At 54.0% G+C, this 27,502-nt stretch overlaps 2 protein-coding genes across 4 annotated transcripts; one reads left to right on the top strand and one right to left on the bottom strand.

Moving 5' to 3' along the window:
- Positions 1 to 27: 27 nt before the first annotated feature.
- RITA1 (RBPJ interacting and tubulin associated 1) lies at positions 28 to 5,670 on the bottom strand. Of its 2 annotated transcripts, none has more exons than XM_022550828.3 (4): positions 5,203 to 5,670; positions 4,379 to 4,518; positions 3,598 to 3,963; positions 28 to 1,093 (listed from the first exon to the last, which is right to left on the bottom strand). In XM_022550828.3, the coding sequence occupies exons 3-4, from the start codon at positions 3,906 to 3,908 to the stop codon at positions 586 to 588; spliced, it is 819 nt and encodes a 272-aa protein (XP_022406536.1). In that variant the 5' UTR covers positions 3,909 to 3,963; positions 4,379 to 4,518; positions 5,203 to 5,670; the 3' UTR covers positions 28 to 585. The 2 variants fall into 2 exon arrangements, with proteins under 2 accessions (XP_022406536.1, XP_022406535.1); XM_022550827.3 differs by lacking the exon at positions 5,203 to 5,670 and adding an exon at positions 4,692 to 5,120.
- Positions 5,206 to 26,282, top strand: DDX54 (DEAD-box helicase 54). Of its 2 annotated transcripts, none has more exons than XM_089894521.1 (20): positions 5,206 to 5,419; positions 8,070 to 8,199; positions 11,536 to 11,606; positions 12,208 to 12,396; positions 12,517 to 12,566; positions 13,668 to 13,709; positions 13,835 to 13,930; positions 14,617 to 14,738; positions 14,848 to 14,909; positions 14,987 to 15,118; positions 16,281 to 16,491; positions 18,658 to 18,792; positions 19,796 to 20,026; positions 20,113 to 20,186; positions 20,789 to 20,992; positions 22,126 to 22,268; positions 22,357 to 22,470; positions 23,086 to 23,190; positions 23,487 to 23,599; positions 25,706 to 26,282. In XM_089894521.1, the coding sequence occupies exons 1-20, from the start codon at positions 5,246 to 5,248 to the stop codon at positions 25,900 to 25,902; spliced, it is 2,595 nt and encodes an 864-aa protein (XP_089750647.1). In that variant the 5' UTR covers positions 5,206 to 5,245; the 3' UTR covers positions 25,903 to 26,282. The 2 variants fall into 2 exon arrangements, with proteins under 2 accessions (XP_089750647.1, XP_022406534.2); XM_022550826.3 differs by having other exon boundaries at positions 5,207 to 5,419; positions 25,670 to 26,282.
- Positions 26,283 to 27,502: the final 1,220 nt, after the last annotated feature.

Below are 27,502 nucleotides of genomic sequence, written 5' to 3'. Positions count from 1 at the left end.
AAGGAAAAAATTAGCAAAACTCACGGCTTCGATAAGCTGATATATTTAATACATGAAAATAAATACATGACTATTAAAATTTTAAATGTCCACCCACATATCACCTTGTGTTCCCTGCTGGTCCACATACTGTGCCTGGGAAAATTCCTGAGGCATCCAGACTCAGCTGGAAACTCATCCTGAGCAGAAGCTTGGCTTGAAGGGAGGGAGAAGGAACCCTCCGGGTTGGCGATCATACCATTTATTCACACTTGGTGGCGAGACAATGTTGTGGGTGTGATGGAGTGGGGGGACCCTCCCGGGGGACACCCCTGGGTTGGCACTGATATGCCGTGTGGCTATGACAGAACTTGAAACAGGGATCTCCAGAGGCGGCCCTCATATCCACACCAGCGGCAAAAGCAGGGAGCAACCAGAGGTTGTCAGAAGAAAGGGCGGCACTGCCCACCCTCACTCTGTCTGTCCCCAGGAGTGCTTTGCCAATGCCTGGTGGTCTCCCCAAAGGCCCGCCCACCAGTGCCATCCTCTGAAACTCTGCCCTTTGCTGTGACCCCATGGGCAAACCTGCAGAAAAGACCAAGAAATTCATTTCCAAGGTGGCTTTGGTTTCTGGATGGCTCCGCCTCGTCGGGGGGTAACTGGCACTGAAACACTGACTGAATGAGCCCTGGGAGTCACCAGGGGGCTCCGGAAGGTCACTCCTGACGGGGAAGGTCTGGGATCTCGAGGCCCATTTGTGCAGGGGGTACTGGTGGGTGGGTGACTCGTGCTGGGGACATTAAGGTGGGTGAGGGAATAAGAACGCTCCCGCCTCGGAGGGCGTGGAGAGTCTAACCCATCCACGGACAACCTCCGGGAATCTGCCACCACCCTGCGCTCTGTCTTTGAGGGACTAGCTGGGTGAATGGCTCGCACTGGAGTCTCCCTGGGGCGGGGTGAGTGGCTGCCCCTAGGGGTAGGTGGGGGTGTCCAGAAGAGGGCATGGAGCTTTGCAGCCTCCCCCTTCGCCATCCACGAAGCCTCCCAGCCGGCGCCCTCAGGTCGGGAGCCAAAGAGCGACTCATCGCAGTAAGAAGGAGTGTGGCCAATCAGTCTGGCAAGGGAAGAGAAACAGTGAGCTGGGGAAATAAACCCTAAAAACCTTGCCCACCCCCACCCCCACCCCCTGCCAGGCAGCTGCAGCAGCAGAGGGTTGCCTACAGGTCCCAGAAGTCCCTGTCTCCCAGCCTGGCACCTGCAGCGAGGCCACAGCCCTCATGTACCACTACCCCCATCTCTGCTATTTTTCCCCTGCCAAGTATCCAGTCCCCCTGCATCCTGCCCCACCCCACCCCCACTCACAGGCCAGTTTGCATATCCCGTCCTCCTGACCACACTGATTGGCTCAGGAATAACCACATGACCCATTCTGCACAATAAGGGTCTGCCTTAGGACCTTTGCAGAAACTACTAGGAGAGAAATGTTTTTCTTCCACCTAGCCCTGAAGAACTGGCAGGATATAAGGGCTAAACGCCGGTGGCCATCTCACCTGGGATGTGTAGGGGAAAGCTGCACTAAAACAGAGACAAAATCCCAAGAACGTTTTGAGCCCCTGTTATATGAGCCCCAAATGCCCTTTTTCTGCTGAAGCCAGTTTGCGTAAGTCTTTTGTCACTTGCAACCAAGAGTCCTGATTAACATAACCTTAGTCTTTATAGCTTTCACTTTTTCTCTTAACCCACCACTTTTCCCTTTTTGTAGTGGCCTCGTCAGCCGAACCCTCTGCAGTCATGTGGCCCTTCCAACTATATTTGAAATTGCACAGCCCAGCACCTGGCATGTAGAGGGTTCTCAGTTTGAACTTCTGTGGTCTGGCCTCATCACCAGAGCAGCTTTTAAAATTTTTGCATATTTACTCAGGGCTTTTCATGTGTAGGTCCAGGACTCAGCATGTCACTTGTGTGTCATCTCATTTCTCACAACACCCACAAGGAGGGCGATATAATCCCATTTTACAGACAAGAAAACTGAGGCATAGGGAGGGTAAAAAGGAGGGTACAGACAAGATTCAAATCCAGCGCCCTGCTCAAAGACCCAAGCTCTTGATCACTAAGTCAGACTTAAGTGCCTTCTAGGCCTCTCACCTTTAATTAGATTCATTCAGCAATTTTTTTTTTATTAGTCCCACAAATATTCATGGCATACCTATGAGGTGTCAGGTCCATGGTTTTTGGCCAGGACTAAAAGTGCTTCCATTCCCAAACTGCAAGTCTTTGAAAAGTCACTTGATTTAGCTGTTCAAAACCATACCTGGTTGATACCTATGTCTGTCTGGTACCAAAGCTGCTGCTCAATAGCATCTCTCTTACGTACCTTCTAACTTGACACCCTCTACTTGTCAGCGTCCAGCATAAAATTCCATCCTCCAGGAGAGCATGGGGTTGACTGTTATCTCCCTTGTTTAGGAAACCATACTTCTGTTCATACAGCCTACGCTGACACCAGCGTTTTCAGCCATGTTGTAGCTGTCAGTGCTGCTAATGTCAACCTGAGCCTGCCTTGTGGTCCACGGCAATTGTCAGGTGGACATGATAATAATGGGGACTTGCTCTTATCTCTGTTGAATTTTATCTACTTAAATAAACACTATTCCCATTCTCAACTAATACATGTGCCTCTTGGCTCAGAATGGATCCTAAATATGATTGGCTAGTTATTATGGACTGAATTGCATCCTCCCAAAATTCATGCTGAATTTTAAGGAGGTAATTAAGGTTAAATGAGGCCATAAAGGTGAGGTCCTAATCCAATAGGATTTGTGTCCTTATAAGAAGAGGAAGAGGCACCAGGAGTGTACACGCTCACAGAGAAAAGCCTATGTGAGTTCCCAGTGAATAGGTGGCCATCTGCAACCCAAGGATAGGTAGCCTTCAGGAGAAAGCAGCCCTGCTGGCATCTTGACCTTGGACTTCAAGCCTCCAGAACTGTGAAAAAATAAATTTCTGTTGTTTAAGCCCCCCAGTCTATGGTATTTTGTTATAACAACCCTGATCGACTAATATACTAGTCTTCCATGTTTTAGTTCAAGACACTGATGACAATAAGTAAGATAGAGCCCTGAGACCTCCCTCCAGGCCGATATTTATCGAAATAATCCAAATAATCTAACTGGAACCTACAATAACCACTGGCACTAGATCCTGTTTTTCTAAATTGTTCGTGAAAATGCAGCAAGAACCATTTTCAAAATGACTTGCTGAAGTTTGGAATCATCACATTTATGTCATTTCATGGATCAACCAAACTAATAATTTCATGCAAATTGCTGTGTGATCTTGGGCAAATCACCTGATCCCTCTGGGCCTCAGAAGCCCATTCTAAGACATTTGGGGATGGGTATTCCACCATCACAACCATTATCACTACCATTTACTGAGAGCTTCCTAAGTGTCAGGTTACCGTGTCCAGCACTGTACATGTCTCATCCCATTTAACCCTGTCAATAACCCCATTAGGTCCCACCTTCCACTGTGAGGAAACTGTGGCTCAGAGAGGTCAAAGTGCTTGCCCAAAGTCACACGGCATGTGAACAACAGGGCATCTCCCCATCCTGTTACCTGTATTTGTTCTTCTTCCTTGGTGCGAGAGTCAGGGTCTTGTCCCTGGAGGAGGTAGTCTCACAGCTCCCGTTGGCCCCTGAGGCCTGTGATGCCCCTGTACCCACTCCTCTGGTTCTGTTGGCCTTCCCCATCCACGGTGGGTCAAAGACTGGTGGTGTGGGCTGGGTGCCTGCAGGACTGCCAAACAAAGTCTCATCCACGTATGACGGCCTAACCTTGACCCGGCAGCTGCCCCGGCAGCGGTGCTGAACGTGGAGGGTCTGCATCCCACTGACGGCCAGCTCCACCGGGGTCTTCACGCTGTTCATGGTCCTGGGTGACAGCAGGTGTGCTCTGCCTGCCAGTCCCTGCTTCCAGGTCTCCCTATGAAAAGTGGTCACGGTGGCAACCATCTGTCATCAGCAAAGACTGGCAATCTCTTAAGTCCCCGTCCCCAGGGCAAAAAGGTCACGTTCTCCCTCAACCAGTCCTCCTCAAAGGGGAGCTGCCAATCCCAGGGGACATTTCGGAAAATTGACTTTTTTTGAGTTGTTGTAATGACGGGGAGAAGGGTGCTACTGGCAAATATTTAGTGAGTAAATATGCATTCCTAGCATACAGTGTGTACTCAGTAGATATTTATAGAATGCTAAGGGGGTGAAGAATAGATTGGGCCTGTGCCTACTTTAGCACCAACCAGAAGACAAACTATGGTGGCGGGGGGCAGACAGGGCAGGCTCCTATATCCTGTACGTATCTATGGGGCAGGAATAATAACCTGCATAGATCCCATGCCTACCTCCTGCAAAGATCTCTACAAGTATTCTCATTTAATCTTCTCAGCAGTCCTGTGAGGTAGCTTCCATTATGTCCATTCTACAGATGACAAAACTGAGGCTCCAAAGGATGAAGTCACAAGTGTAAGTCCCACCTATAAAGCTAAAACAGTGGAAACAGAATGTGAACCTGATAGGAGTCTAGAGCTTGTGTACTTAACCATTCTACTACTGGGGGATTACACCCAGCCCGCCAACTGCCCCACATTCACCGATTCCCAAGTCAATGTCCCGGCTGATGTTCGAGGTGCCCGCATTCTGGAGTTATTTTCCTACCTGAACATCTTGGCTGGCTGACGTCGGCGGCCACCCACAGCGCCCCCTCCCCCCAGTCCAGGCCTGGACTGCTTTGCGGGGACGCTTGGGCACCTGTGGAGCGCGGTACATCCGAGATCTGCAGGTCTGAATCCCGGGAGCACGCGACCCCTGACAGCTCAGGCCGCCCCCAGCCCCCGCCCGGGGGACCGCGCGGTCCGACCCTTCCCGGGAAACCCAGCCCTAGCTATGTGTGCTCCACGCGCGCATCAAACAGCAACCCGCGAGCGGTACGGCGGGGCGGGACGGCCAGAACCATTCCCTCCCGGGGGGGGGGCGATTAGGTCACCCTGTTCCGGACGACCCCGGAGCTCCCCAAAGCCTCGGAGAGGGGTCTCCCGCGCCAATGAGGAGAGTGTGTGCGTATGTGTGTATGCATGCCAAGCCTCCGGAGGCTCCAGAAGGTGAGGGAGCGCAGCCTGGGGCGCGTAGAGGCGCCCCCCCCACGCCCTGCAGCACCGTTGGTACGTACCCGCAAACTCCGCCCCCTCCCGGTTCCCTGCGCCCCGGCCCGCATGGCTGCCGGAACGCGTACGGCGGCCGCACCGCGGTCCCGAGCTGCCATGGCCCAGTGGAGGAAGAAGAAGGGGCTCCGGAAGCGCCGGGGCGCGGCCTCTCAGTCCCGCAGCAGCGACTCGGAGGACGGCGAGTTTGAGATTCAGGCAGAAGATGACGCCCGGGCCCAGAAGGTAGTAGCGCTGGGCTTGGACATACGTCAGAGCCCGAGTCCCGGCTCCGCACAGCGTCCCGCGGCCTCAGTTTTCCCAGCTGGGGAGTGGGCACGGCTGAGGGTGGGGAGAGGTCGGCTGGCCGGGGGTCGGGTCAGGACCTCCAGCCTGAGCACGTGTTTCGGTGTCCGACACGCCCAGGGTCCTGACGTCCCGAGCCTCTGTGCTTCGGAGGCTGGGGCCTGCGGGCCTTCCGGCCTTCCGGGCCGGCTCTTGGTCTCGCGCTTCTCATTGGCTACTTCCTGGCCAGGGGCGGGTCCCGGTTCCCAGTCGTCCAATGAAAAGTGCGGGTGATGAAGATCAGACTTTGAGAGGGGGATTCTTGGGAGGATGAATTAAGAGAAGGCTGCACCTCTTGGCTTGAGACAGTGACGCCCCCAAACCTCTGGGAAACTAATAAGTTAAACTTGTGTTTGTAGATAGCTTACAGTGTGCTATCTTACGTGCTAAGAGCTTTACAAGCCTTATCATTTAATCCCCACACCAGCCCTGTGAGCTAAGTAGTCACACTCATTTTCCAGAGGAGGAAACAGAAGCCTGGAGGGGTGAAGGAACTTGACCAAGACCTCACAGCTTGTGAGTGGGAGAGCCAGGATTCAAATCCCGGACTGTATGGTTCCAGGCCCTGTGTTATTTCCACTACTGAATGCCAACTGTATGCAAATGAGGGGGGTCAGGTATGAGCACCAAGGGGGCAAAAGAGCTGTATCCCATTATTTCTCACAGCCTTGTGCTTAGCGGGTACCTGGCACAGAGAAGATTCTGGGTAAGTAGATGAATGAGTGGGGCTTTATATGAAGAGAGAGGTCTACACTCCTCTGAGGCAGGGACCAACCAGATGGGGACCTTATTCCACACCATCCGAGTCTCACACAGTAGGTGCTCTGTAAATATGGACCAAGGCACAGCCCTGTGTTCAAGTTCAACCCAACCTTGTACTGGCTGTGGGACATGGGAGAAGTTGCTTAACCTCTCTGTGCCTCAGTTTCCACACGTGTAGAAAGCTGTTGATTATGTATGCCTCAAAAACTGTGGAAAGGATGGAATGACAGTGCTCACACATTCTACTCTACAGTAAATATTGCTGGGGCACCAGTGTGTTCCAGGCACTTTGTTATCATGTGTCTAGAATGGGGGTTGGCAAGGTTGGCAAGCTTTTCCTGTAAAGGACCAGATGGTAAATATTTTGGCCTTGCAGGGCCATATAAGGTCGCTGTCTTCTTTGACTTTTTACAATCTTTTAAAATTTAAAAACCATTCTTATCTCACAGACTGTACAAGCTCTGACCTAGAGGGTTGGTGGAGGACCATAGAGGGTCTCATAGGAAAGCATATAGACTCCGAAGCCAGGGTTCAAAGCCCTTGCTGGCCGTGTGACTTTGGCAGGTCACTTCAGCTCTTGTGCTTCAGTTTCCTTCTCTGTAAGAGGCACTAAGTAATAGCACCTACTTCACAGGGTTGTTGTGAGGATTAACTGGGTTAATTTATTTTTTTAATTATTTTATTTTATTTTGTTTTATTTTGGTTGCATTGGGTCTTTGCAGCTGCGCGCGTGCTTTCTGTAGTTGTGGCGAGCAGGGGCTACTCTCTGTTGCAGTGCGTGGACTTCTCATTGCAGTGGCTTCTCTTGTTGCGGAGCACGGGCCCTAGGCGTATGGGCTTCAGTAGTTGTGCCTCGCGGGCTCAGTAGTTGTGGCTCGCGGGCTCTAGAGTGCAGGTTCAGTAGCTGTGGGGCATGGGCTTAGTTGCTCCGCGGCACGTGGGATCTTCCCGGACCAGGGCTCAAACCTGTGTCCCCTGCATTGGCAGGCAGGTTCTTAACCACTGTGCCACCAGGGAAGCCCTAAGTGGGTTAATTTATATGAATGCTTAGCACAGCACCTGGCTTATAGTAAGTGCCACGTAAGTTTTAGCCATTATTATGAATTAGTGCTTTTATAAATGTTATTTCTGAGAAGAAAGGGACAGCGCTGTAGTCCAAGAAGACTCCCCAGAGGCGGTGTCTGAGTTTGATTTAGCTGTGCTAGAACAAGTGGGTGGCAGAGACGAGGACAGGAATGAGAGAGACCAGAGCTGGGGAGGGATGATGGATCAGAAAGGGGATTGGGGAGAGGGGAGCTGGGCAGATTGGAAGAGTCTAGTATCTCACACATAGTAGATGCTTTGATTGGCTCCCTAAAGTTTTGAGGGCTTTGAATGACAGGCCAGGATGATAATTATGATGATACCATCACCTGGGCACAGTTCTAAGCTTTACACGCACCCATTTAGTCTTCACAGCATGCTATGAGGCATACGCTCTTGTCATCCCCATTTTCCCAATGTGGGAACGCAGGCTCTGGGAGACGAAGTCCCTGGTCTGAGATCTCACAGCTGGAAGTGACAGAGTTGGGATTGAAACGCAGGCCGTCTGTCTGCAGAGCCAGCTCTCTGACCTGGTCCGGTCAAAGGAGAGCCCTTTAGCAGAGAAGTCATGTGATCTGGCAGGAGCATCATCACCTTGAATGGGGCAAGGTTGGGGCGGGCACTGGCAACAGGACAGCCCCTTTCCTTGCCCCGAGTGGACTCACTCTACCGGGACTGATGCTGCCTCTCTGTTGCTCCCTCCCAGCTGGGACCCGGCAGACCCCTACCCACCTTCCCCACCTCGGAATGCACCTCGGACGTGGAGCCGGACACACGGGAGATGGTACGAGCCCAGAACAAGAAGAAGAAGAAGTCGGGAGGCTTCCAGTCCATGGGTGGGTGAGCCAGGCATCCAGGGACTTTGTGTGTGGGGAGCAGTGGGGGGTTATGGCCTTCTGTGCTCTGCTCTGGACCCAACACTGTGATGGGTTTGGGGGGTCGGAGGCAACAGATAGTCTCCAAGCCACTCACGGCCTTCTCGTGGGGGCAACGGGCCTGACACGATGAGAGAACAGTTAGGGCCGGACTCAGGGGGATGCTGGTGCAGGAACAGGCTCAGATGTCTGGGGATTGAGCGGCGTGACAGAGCTGCATTTCAGAGCCGAGGGTAAGACATGAGACAGTTGGGTGCTGTTGGTACACCTGGCCAGCCGGAAGGAAAGCCAGACTCTTTCTTGGCTCTTTACATATCAGTAGCATCTGGAGCGAAGATTGAAACATCAAGGTGAATAGTTGTATAACCTGAAAGGAAAAGAAGCCTAAGTGTGACCTGAGCACTGTTTTATTTGACTTTTTTTCTATTTAGATGTGTGTATGCCAAAAAAACACTGTAGACTTAAGTAAACACTGTACCAGGAATATATTTGCAACTATGGGACAAAGGGCTGATAACCCTAATATACAAAAAGCTTTTACAAATCAAGAAGAAAAAGACAGACACCCGATAGAGAACTGGGCAAAGAAAATAGCTCACAAAAGGAATCTAGACAGCCAAATGTGCTAAAATTCATCAAAATCAAAGGAAAAAGCCAAAACATCTGCATGTGGCTATTTTTGGCCTTTCTGAATCTCTAAGATGAAGGATTGACCAAAAAGCAGCTAAGACCATGGTGCTTTCCTGTCTCCAGGCCTCCCACTGTCCTCCCATCTCCACAAGCCCAGGTCACATGGAGGCTCCAAAGGCCACCTTCTCCCCCTCGCAGTACCACGTGCTTCAGCTGTCACACCCGTGCCTGCACCCATCACAGGCCCTTGTCACTTAAGATCCTTTTCTTCCTCTTTCCTTCCTTCCTTCCTTCTTTCTTCCTTCCTTCCTTCCCTCCCTCCCTCCCTCCCTCACTCCCTCCCTTCCCCCTGCCTTCCTTCCTTCCTTCCTTTCTTTCTTTCTCCCTCCCTCCTTCTCTTTCTTTCTTCTTTCCTTCTTTCTTTCTTTCTCTCTCCCTCCCTCCCTCCCTCCCTCCCTCCCTCCATCTCTCCATCTCCCTCTCCCTCCCTCCCTCCCTCCCTCCCTCCCTCCCTCCCTTCCTTTCTTTCTTTCTTTCAACTTTTTTTTTTCTTTTGGCCACGCTGCACGGCATGTGGGATCTTAGTTCCCCGCCGAGGGATCGAACCCATGCCCCCTGCAGTGGAAGCATGGAGCCCTAACCACTGGACCACCGGGGACTTTCCGACACCCTTTTCTTTTAATTATGAAAAATTTCAAGCATATAAAAATTAGAAAACAGTGAGCCTCCACATACCCATCACCAGCTTCAGCAGTTTTAACCACTGGTAGTGTTTTATCCACACCCTACCCACTCATGGCCACCATCCCAGAGGATTCTGAAGCGAATCCCAGGCATCCCCTCCTTCTATCCCGAAATACTTCCCACCTGCCTCCAAGAGAGCAGGACCCTCCTACACCTAAAACAAACACAGTTCCTCAGTATAATCCAAAGTCCCATCAGCGTTCAGACTCCCATTGTCTCATGGCATTAAGAGCTTTCAAATCACAGGAATAAAGACTCAGACGTAGAGAATGAACTTGAGGACACGGGGAGGGGGAAGGGTAAGCTGGGACGAAGTGAGAGAGTGGCATGGACTTATATATACTACCAAATGTAAAATAGATAGCTAGTGGGAAGCAGCCACATAGCACAGGGATCAGCTTGGTGCTTTGTGACCACCTAGAGGGGTGGGATAGGGAGGGTGGGAGGGAGACGCAAGAGGGAGGAGATACAGGGATATATGTATATGTATAGCTGATTCACTTTGTTATACAGCAGAAACTAACACACCATTGTAAAGCAATTGTACTCCAATAAAGATGTTAAAAAAGGGCTTCCCTGGTAGCGCAGTGGTTGAGAGTCCACCTGCCGATGCAGGGGACACGGGTTCGTGCCCCGGTCCGGGAAGATCCCACATGCCACAGAGTGGCTGGGCCCGTGAGCCATGGCTGCTGAGCCTGCACGTCCAGAGCCTGTGCTCCACAACAGGAGAGGCCACAACAGTGAGAGGCCTGCGTACCGCAAAAAAAAAAAGATGTTAAAAAAAGATCATTAAATGACACTAAAATTTGAATATTCTAAGGAAAAAAAAAGATGGGCTTTTTTTTTTTTTTTTTGTGGTACACAGGCCTCTCACTGCTGTGGCCTCTTCCATTGCGGAGCACAGGCTCCGGACGCTCAGGCTCAGCGGCCATGGCTCACGGGCCCAGCCGCTCCGCGGCATGTGGGATCTTTCCGGACCGGGGCACGAACCTGTGTCCCCTGCATCGGCAGGCGGACTCTCAACCACTGCGCCACCAGGGAAGCCCAGGCTTTTTTTTTTAATGTAAACTTTTGACTTGAATATAACATACTGACAAAAAATGCACAAATCATAAATGTCCAGCTGAATGAAGTTTTACAAAGTGAATGCACTTGTGTAACCGCTATTCAGATCAAGATAAAGAGCATTACCAGCACCCCAGAGTTTCCGTGGCCCTTCCACTTATTACTGTCCATCAAATGTAACCACTAGTTCAACTTCTGTCACCATAGATTTGTTTTGCCTATATTTGTAACTTTACATAAAATGACTCATTCAGTACGTGACAATTTACGTGTCGCGTGTCTCTTTCAAAATTAGGTTTGTGAAATCTAACCATGTTATTAGCTTTTTCGAACTGTTCAGTTTCATTGATGTGTAATATTTCATTTTATGAACATACCACAATTATTTCTCAACACAGTGAATGAAAGTTCCAGGTGCTAATACCTAAAATTGTGATCTTTTTTCCTTTTAGCTGTTTTGCTGAGTGCATAGTGGTAGCTCATTGTGGTTTTCATTTGTATTGATAGTTCTCTAGTGACTAATGATGTTGACCAGCTTTTCATATACTTATTAGCCATTTATACAGCTTCCTTTGTAAAATGCTTATTAAGGTGGGTTGTTTTTGGTTTGTTTTGTCCATTAAAATTGTTATGTCAGTGAAAAAAAAAGGTTTCAAATCAGAATCCAAATGTGGTTCATACCCCACAATCAGTAGATTTGTTTTCTAAGTCTCAGTTAACCGATCAGCTTTGCTCTATCACTTTTCTTTATTTCTTGCTATTTATTTGTTGATGAAACTGTCATTTGTCCTGTGTAGTTTTCTGTCATGTGTCATAGGGGCTCCTCTAGCCCCCTGGCCATTCCCATGTCTTTCCCAGGCTTGAGCTACCCAGTGTTCAAAGGCATCATGAAGAAGGGCTACAAGGTGCCAACACCCATCCAGAGGAAGGTACGGGGCGGGGAAGCTGATGCGGGTCGGGAGGTGGGGATGGCCAACCTGGCCCTCCTGCCTGGCGTCTTGACCTCCACCCCTTGTCCCATCTGTCATATCTGTCGCCCCCTCTTACTCTGGCCGAAGCCCCACGAGCCTGCCCATTTCACAGGTGGAGAAAGTCGGGCACGGCAGAGCAGAGGTTCAACCCTGTGCCTCTTTGCCACTTAAGCTGCCCACTGCTGAGTCCCTGCCCGGGCAACTCGCAGGCACCCCATCATCACCTGGGTCTCATCTTTGTTGTCCTCAGACATTTAGCCAAGAGGGAGATAACGTTTCTCTGGGATCCTGAGGAGGGTGACTAGATGGGGAGATAGAGTCTGGCTTAACCTGAAGAAGGTTGTTCCAACAGTAGAAAGAGTTGGGGGTAACAGGCTGCTCATCCCTGGAGGTGTGCAAACAGGCTTTAGCAAGAGTGGGATTAGGGCTGGGGGACAGGCCCCATCCCTTTCGCTGAGATGCTCTGGTTTGCCCACTCCCTGCAGACTTGAAGCTCTGGATCATGTGGTGCTTGGGTGCAGGAGCTGACCCCTCCCTTCCCCCGCTCATTCCCCTGCAGACCATCCCAGTGATCCTGGATGGCAAGGATGTGGTAGCCATGGCCCGGACAGGCAGTGGCAAGACGGCCTGCTTCCTCATCCCCATGTTCGAGAGGCTCAAGACCCGCAGCGCCCAGACCGGGGCCCGCGCCCTCATCCTCTCACCCACCCGAGAGCTGGCCCTGCAGACCATGAAGTTCACCAAGGAGGTATGTCCGGGCGCAGGGACAGGGTGGCTGGACTGAGCTGGGACCAGTCAGTGAGGCCCGAGTGGGCTGAGTCAGCTCCCATCGTTGGCTCTCAATCTCTCTCTTTCTTTCTCTCCACAGCTGGGCAAGTTCACTGGCCTCAAGACTGCCCTGATACTGGGCGGGGACAAGTAAGAGCCCCCTCGGTGCCCTGTGCAGTGGTCCCCCAAAGCAAACGTGCCCCGTGCCTCCCCATCAGATGGACTGAGCTTGCGCTGCTCATTAATAACAGCAACTTCTCTGCACATTCTTAAAGCACCAACAAGGGGAAATATACAGTAAAATACCAAAAGGAATTTCACACACAAAACTCTGACACAGGTTCTGATGCTTCTAAAAGAGAGCTGGTAGTGCACTGGGTCACCCAAATGGGTCACTTAGTTGTGTATGTTTTAATATGCTTGATTTGGGGCTATTTAAAGTGGAATGCACACAGATGGAGGATGTTTGTAATAGCTCAAATCTGCAGAATACTATATTTTTCCTGATGTGCTTGCCCCATCCTTCTAAGGTAGCAGGCACCACACCTGTTTTACAGATGAGCTAACTGAGGAAGTGATGGGCTCAGAGAGCCGCACAGTGGTCTGGTAATAGAGCTAAGATTAGAACCCCTGCGCCCCGCCCCACAGTTTCTCCCTCAAAGCACAGCCCCTTCCTCATTCTTTTCTCAGAATGTCACTGTCACCAGTCACTTTTGATTCTCACTGAGAGTGTTTTGCTTTTCAGTGCTCTTTTGCCTACATTATAACTTATTATCTCTATTGTTGTGACTGTCAGAAATACCTCCATAAGCTGGACCTGGCCCAGAATTCTGACTCCTGGTTCCTACAGGTGTCCCAGGGGTGTTTTCAGAGGAGAACTAAAGTTAGGGATGTGTGCTCAAACGGTTTGGGAACAAGGACACAGATCCAGGAAACCTGATTCTAGGTGGAGCTGGCAGTTCCAGGGTTATTTGCTAGGTGGTGCTGTGGGTCAAAGTATGAACAGAGTGAGTGAGATGGGTTCCATGGCTGAGTCTATCTTTGGAGAACTTTGTTGTTATCAGTCCTTTTGTGTGTTTGAACTTGTAGTTCTTGTCAGGGCAATGCTTTTGCCTAGTAGCTCAGCAATAGCTTTTCCCCATTTCTGAGCCTGGGGTCAAGGTGTGGGACTCAGCTGAGCATTTGGAGATGGGAAGGGAGGGAAACAAAAGAGACCTGTTCTATCAAGCTAACACCTCTTCTTCTTCCTAGGATGGAAGACCAATTTGCAGCCCTGCACGAAAATCCCGACATGTGAGTGTGTGGATTGGGGATGATGCTCTGGGGTCCCTTCCCAGATCGCCAGGGTCTGGGGAGTGAGAGGAGGGCTATGCTGGTGCCCTGGCCCTGGGTGACCTGGCCTGCACAATCACTTCCAGAATCATTGCTACCCCTGGGCGCTTGGTGCATGTGGCTGTGGAGATGAACCTAAAGCTGCAGAGCGTGGAATATGTGGTATTTGATGAGGCTGACAGGTAAGGCTGCAGGTGCATCCCCGGGCACTTGTGTCAGGGTTGGCCAGGAGGAAGGGCTCTGCCAGAAGAGACCTATGCAGTCGAGATCAAAGCAGCATTTCCCCAAAGAGGGCCACAGACTGTAGGCAGTGCCAGAGCTGATGGGGCTCCCTGGACCAACAGTTTTTTTCTTTTGTATTACTTTTAGGAATATTGAAAAGAATAGTAAAACAACAAACACATGATTTGAAAGAGATAAAAAATAGCATAAGGTTGAAAGCACAGACTGGAGCCAGACAGGTGGGATCAAATCCCAGCTCTATGAACTTGGGTAAATCCCTGAGGGTCTGCGGGCCTTGGTGGCCTCACCTACAAAGTGGGGATAAAATAGCATATACCTCACAGGGCTGCCGTGAGGACTAAAGGGGTTGATATTTTATAAAGTGCTTAGAACCATGCCTGGCCCAGAGTGAGGGCTGCTGTCGTTTATTTCAACATGAATTTGTAAGAAACATAACTGAGACCAGACCTAGGATTTCAAGGTCATTATTGCTTCGGATGAGGTTGTTGAATAGCGAAAAAGTGAGCTGAGTTTAGGAAGCACCTGTCCACGTAACAGAAAGTGTGATGGGGCAAGGATGACAGGTTTGGAACTCATTGGAATGGAAGCCCCTCTCCTGACCCTGTACTGCCCTCTGCCCTCCCAGGCTCTTTGAAATGGGGTTCGCAGAGCAGCTGCAGGAAATCATTGCCCGCCTCCCTGGGGGCCACCAGACTGTCCTGTTCTCTGCCACGCTGCCCAAGCTGCTGGTGGAGTTCGCCCGGGCTGGTGAGGGAGCCACAGGAGTGGGGCCGGGGGCTGGGACGCGTGTCGGCGCCTGGGAGGGGCTTGTCCCTCAGCGACTCCCCCTCCCATCCTCCTCTCTTGCCCACTTCAGGCCTCATGGAGCCCGTGCTCATCCGGCTAGACGTGGACTCCAAACTCAACGAACAGCTCAAGGTGAGGCTCCACCCGTGCCCCTTCCCGGCCCATGGCCTGGACCCCGTGAGCCAACCGAGTGACCGTTCTCCCTGCAGACCTCCTTCTTCCTCGTGCGGGAGGATGCCAAGGCTGCTGTGCTGCTCCACCTGCTGCGCAGCCTGGTGCGGCCCCAGGACCAGACAGTGGTATTTGTGGCCACCAAGCACCACGCGGAGTATCTCAGTGAGGTGAGCTGGGGGAGGCCCGCACCTGCCCCGGGCCTGGGGACCAGCACGGACTGCATCACCACCTCCGAGCTGCGGTTCCATGCTCAGCCACCAGAGGGCAGCACCAGAGCAGGGCTGAGGCCTGGCCAGCGCTCTGTGCTTTTATATTCTGTTAAGTTTTTCTTGTAAAAAATTTCAGACATGTAGCAAAGTCAGAAAACAGCATAATGAGCTCTCAGGTACTCAGTTATCAACTCACATCCAGTCTTGATTCATCTAATATTCCCCGTTCTATGCAGGGTATTTTGACGTGTGTCCCAGCCGTCCTGTCATTTTTCTATAGATATTTAGTGTCCCATGTGTTTCACGCTTTTCAGTTGAGGAATAGCCTGCACGCTGTAACCTGTGTAAAGTGCCCTGATCTTACATGAGCAGCTCGATGAGCTTTTCCACACGTGTATATCTGTGACCCTCCTGGGAAGAGGTCCACGAACCCCCGAGGCTGCCAGGGCCCCTCCTGAGTCAATGCGGCCGCCTTGGGTCAACCACACCTGAGTTCTGTTATCTGAGGACACAGTTCACTGGGTTTCACTTATATGACACACATTTACCGGTGCTTCCTCTGTGTAGCTGCTGGGGTCACTGATGAATAAAACCAAAGTAGTAGTTTTTAAAGAGCAGTTAACACTTTCACGGTGCTTCCTGTTTTCCGGGCCCTATTCTCAGCACTGTATGTGTATTGGCTCATTTAATTCTCATAACAAAGCTACAGAGAGGCAACTGTTTGTTCTCCCTGTTCTACCGACAAGGAAAGTGAAGGCACAGAGAGGTTAGGGAACTTGGGCAAGGTCACAAAGCCTGTTAGTGGCAGAGTCAGGATGAGACTTGTGTCTTGGGGTGGCACTTGCAGCCTCCCTGAGGGAGACCTCTGCACGTGCCATCTTTTTTTGACATTCAGACAACCCTGCAGAGGTGAGAGGTGATATGAGCCCCATTTACACTGACGAAGACCAAACCGAGGTCACCCAGCTGAGCTGGGGTTTATTCTGAGGGCGCCCGACTCCAGAGCCCGTGGTCTTACTGCCATGTCGTGGCGCCCACTGCCACAGCCCAGCCTCCTGTCCTCTCCCCTGCCCGTCTCCTCCTCACCCCTTTCCCTCCCTCTGGTCTTCACTCTGGGCAGCTGCTGACGACCCAGCGGGTGAGCTGCGCCCACATCTACAGCGCCCTGGACCAGACGGCCCGCAAGATCAACCTGGCCAAGTTCATGCACGGCAAGTGCTCGACCCTCATCGTGACTGACCTGGCAGCCCGGGGCCTGGACATCCCACTGCTGGACAACGTCATCAACTACAGCTTCCCCGCCAAGGGCAAGCTCTTCTTGCACCGCGTGGGTAAGGAGCCTGTGGCTGCACTGGGCACCGGGGGGGTCCCAGCGGGAGCTGAGGGCACAGGGCTCAACTCCTGCCACTGCAGGTGGGGAACTGAGGCCCAGGGAGGGCACTAGTAAATTGGAATCTCTGGGGAGTGTGGCCCAGGCCCGCTCTAGTGGGCAGCCCTAGACTCTAAGGAGGGGATGCTCCCGCTTTCTGGGTTCCCCAGGCTGGTGCTTATCTTTCCCATCAGGAACTTGATGACACGGCCCCTCCTCCCCACAGTCATCTCCCTACAGCTCGCTCTTTCTAGCTCCTCTCCTGGGAGCAGCCTTTAAACAGCATCCCGACCCCCCTCTGCCTCCCGCTCCATCAACTGCAGACAGTCTCCTGACTCCCGGCCTTGTCCCGTCAGCCTGTCGGGCCCCACCTTCCCCTCAGCCCACCCAGGCCAGCTCACTCCATTTAATTTTTCAGTTATAAAAGTAAGACCGGCACGTAGTAGGAAAATTTGAAAGTGGAGCAAAGCACCGAGAAGGCAGGAAGTCACCCTCCCCTCACTGGTGATGTGACGGCCACAGGTGCTCACCCAGCACTCCTGGTGGGCCCTGGTCCATGTGTTCTACTTGCTCCACTTGTCTTCACAACAACCCTGTGCAGTGGGTATCAGCAGCGTCAGCTCCATTTTACAGATGAGGAAACCAAAGCAGGGAGGTTACGAACTGGTCAGGTGTCTCAGACGTAGCAAAGTGGGGCCACTGGCATTCTTTTCTTCAATTGTGGTGAAATATACATAACATACAATTACCATTTTTACCACTTACAGGTGTAAGTTCAGTGGCATTTAGTACATGCATACTAACGTGCAACCATCACCTAGCTTCCACCTCTAGAACATTTTCATCTTAACAGACTGAAACCCTGGACCCATTAAACTCATTCCCTCTTCCACCTCCCCCAGCCCCTGGTAACCACCAGTCTACTTTCTTTGTCTTCTTTTAACTCATAAATGCGCGTGCCATGTTTATAAATACAAGTAAGTTAAATAAGTGCGTGTGAGAGAAGCATCTGGTGGGCAAGTTCCTTGGAATTGTTCTGCGTATGATTGAACATCGTCAAATGAGTAAATTCTGGCTGCCCACAGTGGGCTGGCCGTGGGCAGACCTTCGGGGTGCGAGGGAGGCCTCCACCTGGGTCTCCAGCCTCTTCTCCCTGTTGGCAGTTGCATGCTGTGCCCTCAATTCTGTTGCTTTGGGAGGGCTGGCCCTGCACATCCCTTGAGGCGTCCTCAGAACCCCCAAAGGGAATTTCTTATGTGCCGCGTGACCAGCAGTGTGAATCGGACTACCGCAAACGAATCTTCCGAATGTGGTGACACTTGGTTTCTGCAAGATGCAGAAACAAGCCAAAGCGTAATGCTATTCATGGACTGACTTACCACAAAATTAGAATCACCCTGGACGTTCTTCTTGCCTCTGTATACAGCATGCATGTTTTTCATTCACCATTTAAGCATCATTCTATAACAGGGGTCAGCAAATTGTTTCTGTAAAGGGCCAGATGGTAAATATTTTAGGCTTTGGAACCATTTAGTCTCTTAGAGATCTCAGCCCTGGGAGCATGAAAGCAGCCACAGGCAATATGTAAATGAAGGAGCACAGCCGTGTGCCAATAAAACTTTATTTACACAGACAGGCTTGCGGGGGGCGGGGGCTGGATTTGGCCAGGGGCCACACCTTGCTACGCCTTTCCTCAGCTGTGTAATTCCCACCATGTGGTCATCAGCTAATTAACTAACCCTTTGTCCTTAAGTCTTTTAAGTGGTTTCCATTTGGGGGCTGTTCTGGGCAGAGCTGGAGTAGGTGTCCTGTGGGTGAATCTTTGCACCCTGGGTTATTTCTCTGGGTAAAAACCCCCCAAAGTGGGGATGCTGAAACTTGTGATACTGATAAAGAGCAGTGTCTTGCCTCTATTCCTGCTAACCTGCCAGAGCACCATGTGGGCTCACGTACTTTCAGGCAGGTAGCCCTGGTGACTGTCACTGCCTTGTGCTCTTTTGTAGGTGGGACACTGCTCAAGGAGGTGGGGCTGTGGCCTGGCTTGCACCTTTAGGGTCTGGCACGTGGGACTCGTGCTGGGCTGTGGGGTCCTTTGCCTTTGCTCCCGCTTGACTACCTTCTCCTGCAGGCCGTGTGGCCCGAGCTGGCCGAAGCGGCACGGCCTACTCCTTGGTGGCCCCAGATGAGGTCCCCTACCTGCTGGACCTGCACCTGTTCCTGGGCCGTGCCCTGACCCTCGCCCGTCCCCACGAGGAGCCCTCCGGTGAGTGGAGGCTGGGGAGGGGCTGGGGTCCCCCCTGGAGTTCATGGTATGGATGGGGGTTGGAGGTGGGCCAAGCTGTCCTGGCTTGGGAACTTGACCCCAGAGGAAGATCCCTGTTGTTGTTGTTTTTTAATTTATTTATTTTATTCATTTATTTTTGGCTGCATTGTGTCTTTGTTGCTGTGCATGCAGGCTTTCTCTAGTTGCGGCGAGCGGGGGCTACTCTTCGTGGTGGTGCGCGGCCTTCTTATTGCGATGCGCGGCCTTCTTATTGCGGTGGCTTCTCTTGTTGCAGAGCATGGGCTCTAGGCACGTGGGCTTCAGGAGTTGTGGCTCGCGGGTTCTGGAGCGCAGGCTCAGTGGTTGTGGCTCACGGGCTTAGTTGTTCCGCGGCATGTGGGATCTTCCTGGACCAGGGCTCGAACCTGTGTCCCCTGCATTGGCAGGTGGATTCTTTTATTTATTTATTTATTTATTTGCGGTACGCGGGCCTCTCACTGTTGTGGCCTCTCCCGCTGCGGAGCACAGGCTCTGGATGCATAGGCTCAGCAGCCATGGCTCATGGGCCCAGCCGCTCTGTGGCACGTGGGATCTTCCCGGACCGGGGCACGAACCCGTGTCCCCTGCATCGGCAGGTGGGCTCTCAACCACTGCACCACCAGGGAAGCCCAAGATTCCTGTAATTTAAAGTCAGTGAAGAGCCAGATAGTAAATATCTTAGGCTCTGCAGATCACATGATCCACGGCAGCTCCTCACCCGTGCCCTTGTAGTGCAAAATTAGTCACAGACAACACAGAAATGAGTAGATGGGGCCATGTTCCATAAAACTGTACTTGTAAAAACAGTAGGAGCTGCTCGGTAAGTGGTGGTTTCTGTTGTGGGGATTATTTTGTGATTCAGGACCCAGAGTGGGGCTGGGGAGGGGAGGTGGGGCCCTGGGCAGGTGGCTGGGCCGGAAGGCCTCTGACCAGGCCTCTGACCGAGCTCCTGGCGGGGAGGCAGGCGCGGGCGGCGGGGACGGCGTGCTGGGCCGGGTGCCGCAGGGCGTGGTGGACGATGAGGACTGCGGTCTACGGACCAGCCTGGAGACATCGCTGGAGCTTCGGGGCCTGGGCCGCGTGGCCGACAACGCCCAGCAGCAGTATGTGCGCTCACGGCCGGCGCCCTCACCCGAGTCCATCAAGAGGGCCAAGGAGCTAGACCTCTCGGGCCTGGGCCTGCACCCCCTCTTCAGTGAGTCCCTGCGTCGGGCGGGCGGGGGCTGGCGGCAGGCCCCGTGGAGCCCACTGCAGCTTCATGTGTCCCTCCGTCCCCCCCAGGCTCGTGCTTCCAGGAGGAGGAGCTGCAGCAGCTGCGGCTGGTGGACAGCATCAGGAACTACCGCTCCCGGGCGGTGAGTGCGGGGCCTCGGGGCTCCGGTTGAGCTCCTGACCCCCTGCAGGTCCCCAGCAGGGACTTTCTCAACCCGCGGCTCTGGCCGTGTCAGCACCTCTATAGCCACCCCTTGTTCTGGAACCATCCCTGCTGGTCCACAGCAGGTTTCCCACCCCTTCCATACAGTTGGGCAGACTGAGGCCCACAGAGGGCAATGACACACCCTAGGCTGTCAGAGGCCTGAGGAGCTGGCTTTCGATAGCCTCTCCTCTCCTCCTGATTCCCATCAGGAGCCCCATCTTGTGCCTCTGGGAGGTGCACCCAAAAGCAGGAAAGGCCTGCCAGCCAGCGCCAGGAAAAAGGGGCTGGAGCCTGTTGTGGTTAAGGGCACTGGTTTTGGAGCCAGTGAACCTGGGTTGAAATCCCAAATCTGGCTTGTTCCAGCTGTGTGACCTTAGGCAGGCCAATCGCCTTCTCTGGGCCTCCCTTTGTAATTGTGAAGAGCAGGTAACTAGTGTAAGGGAATTGGGAGGAATGCTGGAGAGAGCACACCAAGCTGGGGAGGGTAGAGTTGGGGAAGAAGCGGCCAGTGGGTGAAGGCCTTGGGTGTCCCCTCCACAGACCATCTTTGAGATCAACGCTTCCAGCCGGGACCTGAGCAGCCAGGTGATGCGTGCCAAGCGGCAGAAGGATCGCAAATGCATCGCCAGCTTCCGGCAGAAGCGGCAGGAGCGGCAGGAGGGCCCGGCTGTCCCAGCCTCGAGCCTCCCAGCACCGCAGGAGGAGCAGCCTGAGAAGGAGGAGGCGGCAGGAGACAGTGTGGAGGTGCAGGCCCCACCCTGGGGACCCTGGAGTCTGGCCTGGGGCTGGGGGAGCAGTGGGTCAAGTCCCAGCAGCCCATGGGGCAGATCTCAGGGCTCTGAGCAGTCACTGGGGGTGGATGCAGTGATTCCAATCCCATCTCCGACACTTGTGGAAATCAGTGACCCAGCCTCAGCCTCCCCATCTGTGGAATGGGGTCATAGTCTCGTCCACCATTCCTTGCCTGAAGCCCTGGGGGCCAGATGTGATTCGGGATTCAGAATCTTTACGGTGGGTCCACTGTGTGTGATGTAACACCCTCAGCAGGGTCTGGGGTGTCACGGTCGTCAAATGCATCAGTTTCCACAGTGAGACCCACACCGAGAGGATGGACAAAGCCTCTTGTCAGCTCAGGTCAGCTTTTGCCACCAAGTGAATCTCAGGAAAGTTTGTTTTCAGAATGTTGTGGACTAGGGCTTTTCAGCCAAGTGACTGTGGTACCCGCTCCTGGGTCCGCTGGGCAGATTCAGGATGGTACGTGGAGGATTCCCACAGGCCTAGGTAGCCCTGTCATTGTCATCATCATCGCCTTGCCTCAGCCTGGGGTCCGGCAGGTGGGAAGGGGCGGAGCCGGGATTGTTGGTGGCAGTGGGGGCATGACTCAGGCAGGGTCAGGCACTGGGTCTTCATGGCAAAAAGTAGGGCTGGGGGGCCAGAGTGTCCCGTTCACCTGGTGGGTAGGGCCCTGGGCCTGCTCGTCTTATGTTTGATTTGGACAGAGGGTACAGTAGGCAAAAAAATGCACTTGAAAACCCCTGGACTAGTCCACGTCATAGAGAGCAAGTCTAGACCCAGAGAGGGACAGGGCCTTGCCTTGGTCAGATGACCTGGGGGACCAAGCTGGGACTGGAATGTGGTGGGTCTCATCCTAGTTGGCACCCTGCCCTCCCCCACTCCCACCTGTCCTTCCTCTGCTGGTGCTTGAGGCAGGGGTTGTTGTGCTGCATGTGCAGATGAGGAAACAGAGGGTCTCAATGGCAACACCAAGCTTTCAAAGTCCCAGCAGCCCCTGACCCTCAATCCTAGCTGGGCTGGTGGGTGGGGAGGCCAGTCCACTCCCTGGGGCCTACAGGTGACACTGGGCCCCGGTCCACCAGGACCTCTTCACAGAGGTTGTGGGCCGGAAGCGGCAGCAGCCAGGACCCGACCGAGGAGCCAAGAGGCGGAGGGAGGAGGCCCGGCAGCGGGACCAGGTGTTCTACATCCCCTACCGGCCCAAGGACTTCGACAGTGAGCGGGGGTGAGTGGCTGCTGGTCCCGGGTGGGGCAGGCGGGCCTGATGGGCCCCCCTCCCAACCCCATGGTATCTCCCCACCCTCCCTCTGCAGCCTGAGCATCGGTGGGGACGGGGGTGCCTTCGAGCAGCAGGTGGCTGGCGCTGTCTTGGACCTGATGGGGGACGAAGGCCAGAGCCTGACCAAGGGCCAGCAGCAGCTCAAGTGGTGAGTGAGCCAGTGGGCACACCTCTTCCATGCCCACCTGTCTGCTGCTTGGTCCCCACAAAAGGTGACCCCCTCCTATCCTGACTCCTGTTTGATCCCCTAGAGCAGGAATTATGACATCCTCACCCCTCATTTGGTCCTCAGCACAGATTATGACGCCCACCCTGTCCTGCCCCCATGTGGTCATACACAACAGGGATCTTGACCCCATCTGTCCTTTTGGGGGGCTAGTCTTGCTAGACAGGGGCTTATGACCCAGTTTACCCATTTGGACTCTGGTTCTGGAGAAGTGATGTGGCTCAACCCAGGGTCACAGAGCCAGGAGGCGGCCAGGTAGGGGTTGGGAACCCTCCAGGGTCCCTTGTCCCTGACCCAGGCCCCCAGGTTGGAGCTAATCCCCTGACTGCCACACTGCCTTTTGAGACCTGGGCTGCCAGGGAGTGGTGAGGAGGGCCAGGGAACGGGCCTTTATGGGGCGCCTGCTGCCTGCCAGACGCCCGGCACGCTGCTTTCCTTGAATCCTCCAACAATCAAATGAGAGGGTCAGGGGGAAACAGGCCCAGAGGGGAAGCGGGCCACCTCCCTCCACAGCACACCTCCCAACTCTTCCCACAGGGACCGGAAGAAGAAGCGGTTTGTGGGACAGTCGGGACAGGAGGACAAGAAAAAGATCAAGACGGAGAGTGGCCGCTATATCAGCAGCTCCTACAAGAGGGACCTGTATCCTGGAGGGGGTGGGGGGCAGAGGGGGCGGAGCCAAGCGCCTTCTATAGCCACATCTATTGTGGGTGGGGGCGGGGTCAGGAAGGGGCGTGGTCTGGCTCCTCAACCACCCCAGCTCCTACAGGTGGGGGCTAGAGGCGGGGCGGGGTCGAGCGGATTCAGCCACCAGACCCCCTATAGGTAAGGCCTGTATCCTCTCGGGGGTGGGCGGGGGGGCCCTGCTCCCAGCCCACGGTTGTCTAGGGCATCTTTCTCTGGATGCTGCATGCAGCCTCCTTAATGCAGCCTCCCAGCTACCAAAAGTGGAAACAGAAGCAGAAAATTGATGATCATGACTCAGAAGAAGAAGGGACATTTGAACGGCGTGGCCCAGAGCGAAGAGGTGGTAAGCGCGGCCGAGGGCAAGGTGAGAGCTGGGGTAGGATCGTCCTTAAAACGCAGGTTGCCATGTAGCACATTTGGTCATCTTGGGGGCTTGGTCCTCTTGATCTGGCCTGGGTCCCTCAGTGGGTGACACGCTAAGGTGGGATTTGAACTCAGCTCTGCTGCAGGAGCTTGTGCTCAGTGACCTCGGCTTGGGCTGGCTGCCCCGCGTGCCAGGACCTCGGTCAGCCCCTCAGGGCAGAGGAGCACCTTGGGAGTGGTGACACTCGTGACTCTGAAGGGAGGAGACTGGAGCCTGGGCCCTGTCCCACTGCAGCCCCACCTTTGGGGCCAAGCTTGCTGTCAGAGAGGGGCTCCCGCTTGCTGTCTGGGGTCAGGCTGCGTGCTGGAGCCTCGCCACACATGACCTGGGGGCGAGAAGACTGAGAATGGCTGGCTTTCAGGCCAGGAAACAAGTCACAGTGACTGGCCCTGGGTCCCCCGCCTGCCTGCTGCCTCCCCCGGCCACCCCCGCCAGGGTTGGGGAGCTTGAACCTGTCCTGGGCCTCTTTCCTCTGGGCCCTGGCCCTGCTTGTCTCCCCCGAGCCCGCAGGGCTGCTCACTGCCTCTTCAGCATCCGAGTCTGTGTCCTTCAGCCTGGGGACGCTGTCTGTCACGGCTCCAGGCGCCCCTCTGCTCTGCCTCTCCCAGGGCCTCCTCTGTTCTGTGCACGTTCCCCCTGTCCTCGTTGACATTTCCTCTCTGACGGTGGATACCTCTTCTGTTTCTCCCTGTTTCTGTCTTGGATTTTCTCCGACGCATCCTCTCTGTGTTGTTCTGTAGGTGTCTTTCTCTCCAGGTCTCTGTTTCTCTTTTTGCCTCTGACTCTGTGTCCCTGTCCATCTCTGTGTCTCTTTCTTTGTCTCTGTTTCTCCCCATCTGTCTCTGTCTTTCTGTATCTCTCTCCATCTCTCTCATTGTTCCTGTTCCTTTCTCTCCACACACACGCACACGCACACACACGCGCGCACACACACACCCCTCCCAGTCTCTGTCTCTCCTCCTCTCTTTGTCTTTCTGTGGGCGTGTCCCTGCCTCCCCCGGACCCCCTCATCCCTCAGTCCTCAGCTCCCAGTTTTATCTGGAGTGAAGCCGGCTGCCGCTGTGGGCTTGCTGGACCCGGGGTGGTGAGGGTGGCCTGTGAGCTTCGGGAAAAAGCAGCTGTTCTCCCCCTGTGCTTTGTCCTCACTGGGTTTGGTGGGTCCCTGTCAGGTGGCCTGGCCCCTGTGGAGACATCTGGGGCCGCCTTAATGGCCATCTGTGTGGGAGCCCTGCAAGGCCACTGTTGTGGGAGGGAAGGAGCTGGGTGAGGCAGGTGAGTACAGAAGAGGAGGGGCCAGGCCTTAGTGGGGAGCCAGGGGCTGGGGGGGAGACCTGCCCGCCCAGAGAGCCGGGAGGTGGCGGGCGGGGCCACCAACCACTGCTGCTGCTGCTGTTGCCGCTTTGCTGGGTGACCTTGGATAAGTCCCTTCCCCTCGCTGGCCTTCTCTGATTTCTCTCCTGCCAGAGGGAGTTAAGCTACAGCCTGTTTTCATCTAACAAGCCTAGAGCATGTAGTCCAGAGAGACAGGGTTTAGAGTCTGTCTGGGTCCCCAGTGCCTGGCATAGAGGAGGCACTGAAAAGCTTTTGTTGAATGATTTATGATTGTAATAGTTACACTTAGGAGGCCATACTGTGGGCTAGGCCTTGTTCTGAACCCTGCACACGTAGTAACCCATTTACTCCACATTAGGACTTATGAGGTAGGTGCTCTTATTCATAATTCATAGGAGAGGAAACTGAGGCACAGAGAAGTAAAGTAGTTTGCCCAAGGTCCAAGAGGTCACAGCTGGGACTTGATCCCTGGCAGTTTGGGCTGGAGGGTCCATGCTACTGCCCATTACAGTAGACTACTTAAGCTTTATTAAGCAATTACCATCTGCCACATGTTGGGGCCACAGCAGTGAACACAGAACGAGAGCGGGGACAGGGGAGCATCCCGGAGGCTTCTGGGAGGAGGAGACATTGGGAGTCGACCCAAAGCCTGAACTCCCTGAATCTCCATCCTGGCAGGTGCATCCCAGCCCCGCACCCCTGGTGCCCCCACAGGTCGCGTGCGCTCAGAGCTCAAGACCAAGCAGCAGATCCTGAAGCAGCGGTGCCGAGCCCAGAAACAGCGCTTCCTGCAGCGTGGAGGCCTCAAGCAGCTCTCTGCCCGCAACCGGCGCCGCGCCCGGGAGCTGCAGCAGGGCGCCTTCGGCCGCGGCGCCCACTCCAAGAAGGGCAAGATGAGGAAGAGCCTGTAAGGAAGGTGATACAGCCCCGTGGTTCCTCACCTGGTCCAAGCGTGGACATAAGCAATGTTCCCTGTGTACCACTGTGTGCCTGGCCCTGAGCTGGATGCTGGGGGGCTCCCTGCAGAAGCCATGGTCCGTGCAAAGGAGTGCTTGCTATACGGCCGCAAAGGGGCAGCAGCTGCCTCTGCCTAAGACAGGGTACGTTTGAGCAGGGTGTTGAAGGGTTCATAGGAGTTTGCCAGCAAGGCCAGGCAGGCTACGATCTGAGTTGGCAACTCGGCTGCTGCTGCTGTGTTCTGGATTCAGAGGTGGTGGCCACATGGGTGTGAGCCCTGAGTGCCTGAGGCCTAGTGATGTATTTTTAATGTAATAAACCTTTATTGAGCGCCTCCAGTGGACCAGGAGCATTGAGTTGGAAGGGACAGACCCGGGTACTAGAGTCCCAGCTAGTGTGCGGATGAGCCGAGAGCATGCGGGCAAGTCCCGAGTGGGTTCTGCTGGAATCTCCATTTTGCAGACGAGGAAAGTCAGGCTCAGAGGGTGGGTCGGTTGCTCAGATGGGAACGCCCCAAAGCTGGCAGTCGGTCCCCTTCCTCCCACCAGGACAGGCTTGCAGCTGGGACTGGACGGTGGGAGGGAGACAGCACGTAGAGTCTGGGGGCAGAGGGTGCAGTGCGCTTCCTGGATGTGAAGGAGTTCACACTATCCCCACACACCCAGAGGTCAAAACCTGTCCTGGCCTCTGTCCTGCTTTAAGCCCTGTTCTCCTCAGCCCCTGTTGGGGGTCCTGGGAAGGTCAAGGGCAGCCTCCGGTAGCTGGATTCTCAGAATGGCCATCACTCAGCGCCAGTCCACGACGGAGGAGCCTTTGTGAGCAAGCGCCCCAGGAATGGGTGTCTGCCGTGTGACCCTCTTGCTGGTCCTCCTTTATTTTACTTTACTTACCAAACACTCATCCAAAATTTACCAGAAAATTTGCGCCAGGCCCCATTCCAAGCATCTGACAAACATCAGCTTGTTTAAATACCCCCAACTGGGGACCTCCCTGGTGGCGCAGTGGTTAAGAATCCGCCTGCCAATGCAGGGGACATGGGTTTGATCCCTGGTCCAGGAAGATCCCACATGCCACAGAGCAGCTGAGCCTGTGTGCCACAGCTACTGAGCCTGGGCTCTAGAGCCCGTGAGCCACAACTACTGAAGCCCACGTGCCACAACTACTGAAGCTCGTGCACCTAGAGCCCGTGCTCCACAACAAGAGAAGTCACTGCAATGAGAAGCCTGCATACCGCAACGAAGAGTAGCCCCTGCTCGCCACAACTAGAGAAAGCCTGTGCAGCAACAAAGACCCAATGCAGCCAGAAATAAATAAGTAAATAAATTTATTAAGAGGGAAAAAAAAATCCCCCATCTGCCCTGGGTGGGAGGACCAGGTCCCAGGTCACATGGTGGATGTGGGATTGGTGCCCTCCATGTAGCCCACATTCATTTAGTATTTGCTGTGTGCCCCTCATGCCCACCCCACTGCAATCTGAGCGGGCACAGCCCTCCTGTCTTTCTGGTGAGAGCCACTCAGCCTGTAACCCGCAGGAATTGTGTACCTCCTGGGGGC

The sequence above is a fragment of the Delphinapterus leucas genome, chromosome 14, assembly GCF_059928025.1.
Source record: "Delphinapterus leucas isolate spDelLeu-1000000601 "Yukka" chromosome 14, BTC_Dleu_Yukka2, whole genome shotgun sequence".
Lineage (NCBI taxonomy): Eukaryota > Metazoa > Chordata > Mammalia > Artiodactyla > Monodontidae > Delphinapterus > Delphinapterus leucas.
This window is presented reverse-complemented; position numbering and strand designations above follow the sequence as displayed.

Excerpts from the sequence above, each read along its gene's own strand:
- RITA1 (XM_022550828.3), bottom strand. The coding sequence starts at position 3,908 with ATGAACAGCGTGAAGACCCCGGTGGAGCTGGCCGTCAGTGGGATGCAG. Across the intron at positions 1,094-3,597 it reads AGGAAGAAGAACAAATACAG|ACTGATTGGCCACACTCCTT; the intron begins GTAACAGGATGG and ends TTCCCTTGCCAG.
- DDX54 (XM_022550826.3), top strand. The coding sequence starts at position 5,246 with ATGGCTGCCGGAACGCGTACGGCGGCCGCACCGCGGTCCCGAGCTGCC. Across the intron at positions 14,910-14,986 it reads AACTCAACGAACAGCTCAAG|ACCTCCTTCTTCCTCGTGCG; the intron begins GTGAGGCTCCAC and ends TTCTCCCTGCAG. Across the intron at positions 16,492-18,657 it reads GCTCTTCTTGCACCGCGTGG|GCCGTGTGGCCCGAGCTGGC; the intron begins GTAAGGAGCCTG and ends CTTCTCCTGCAG.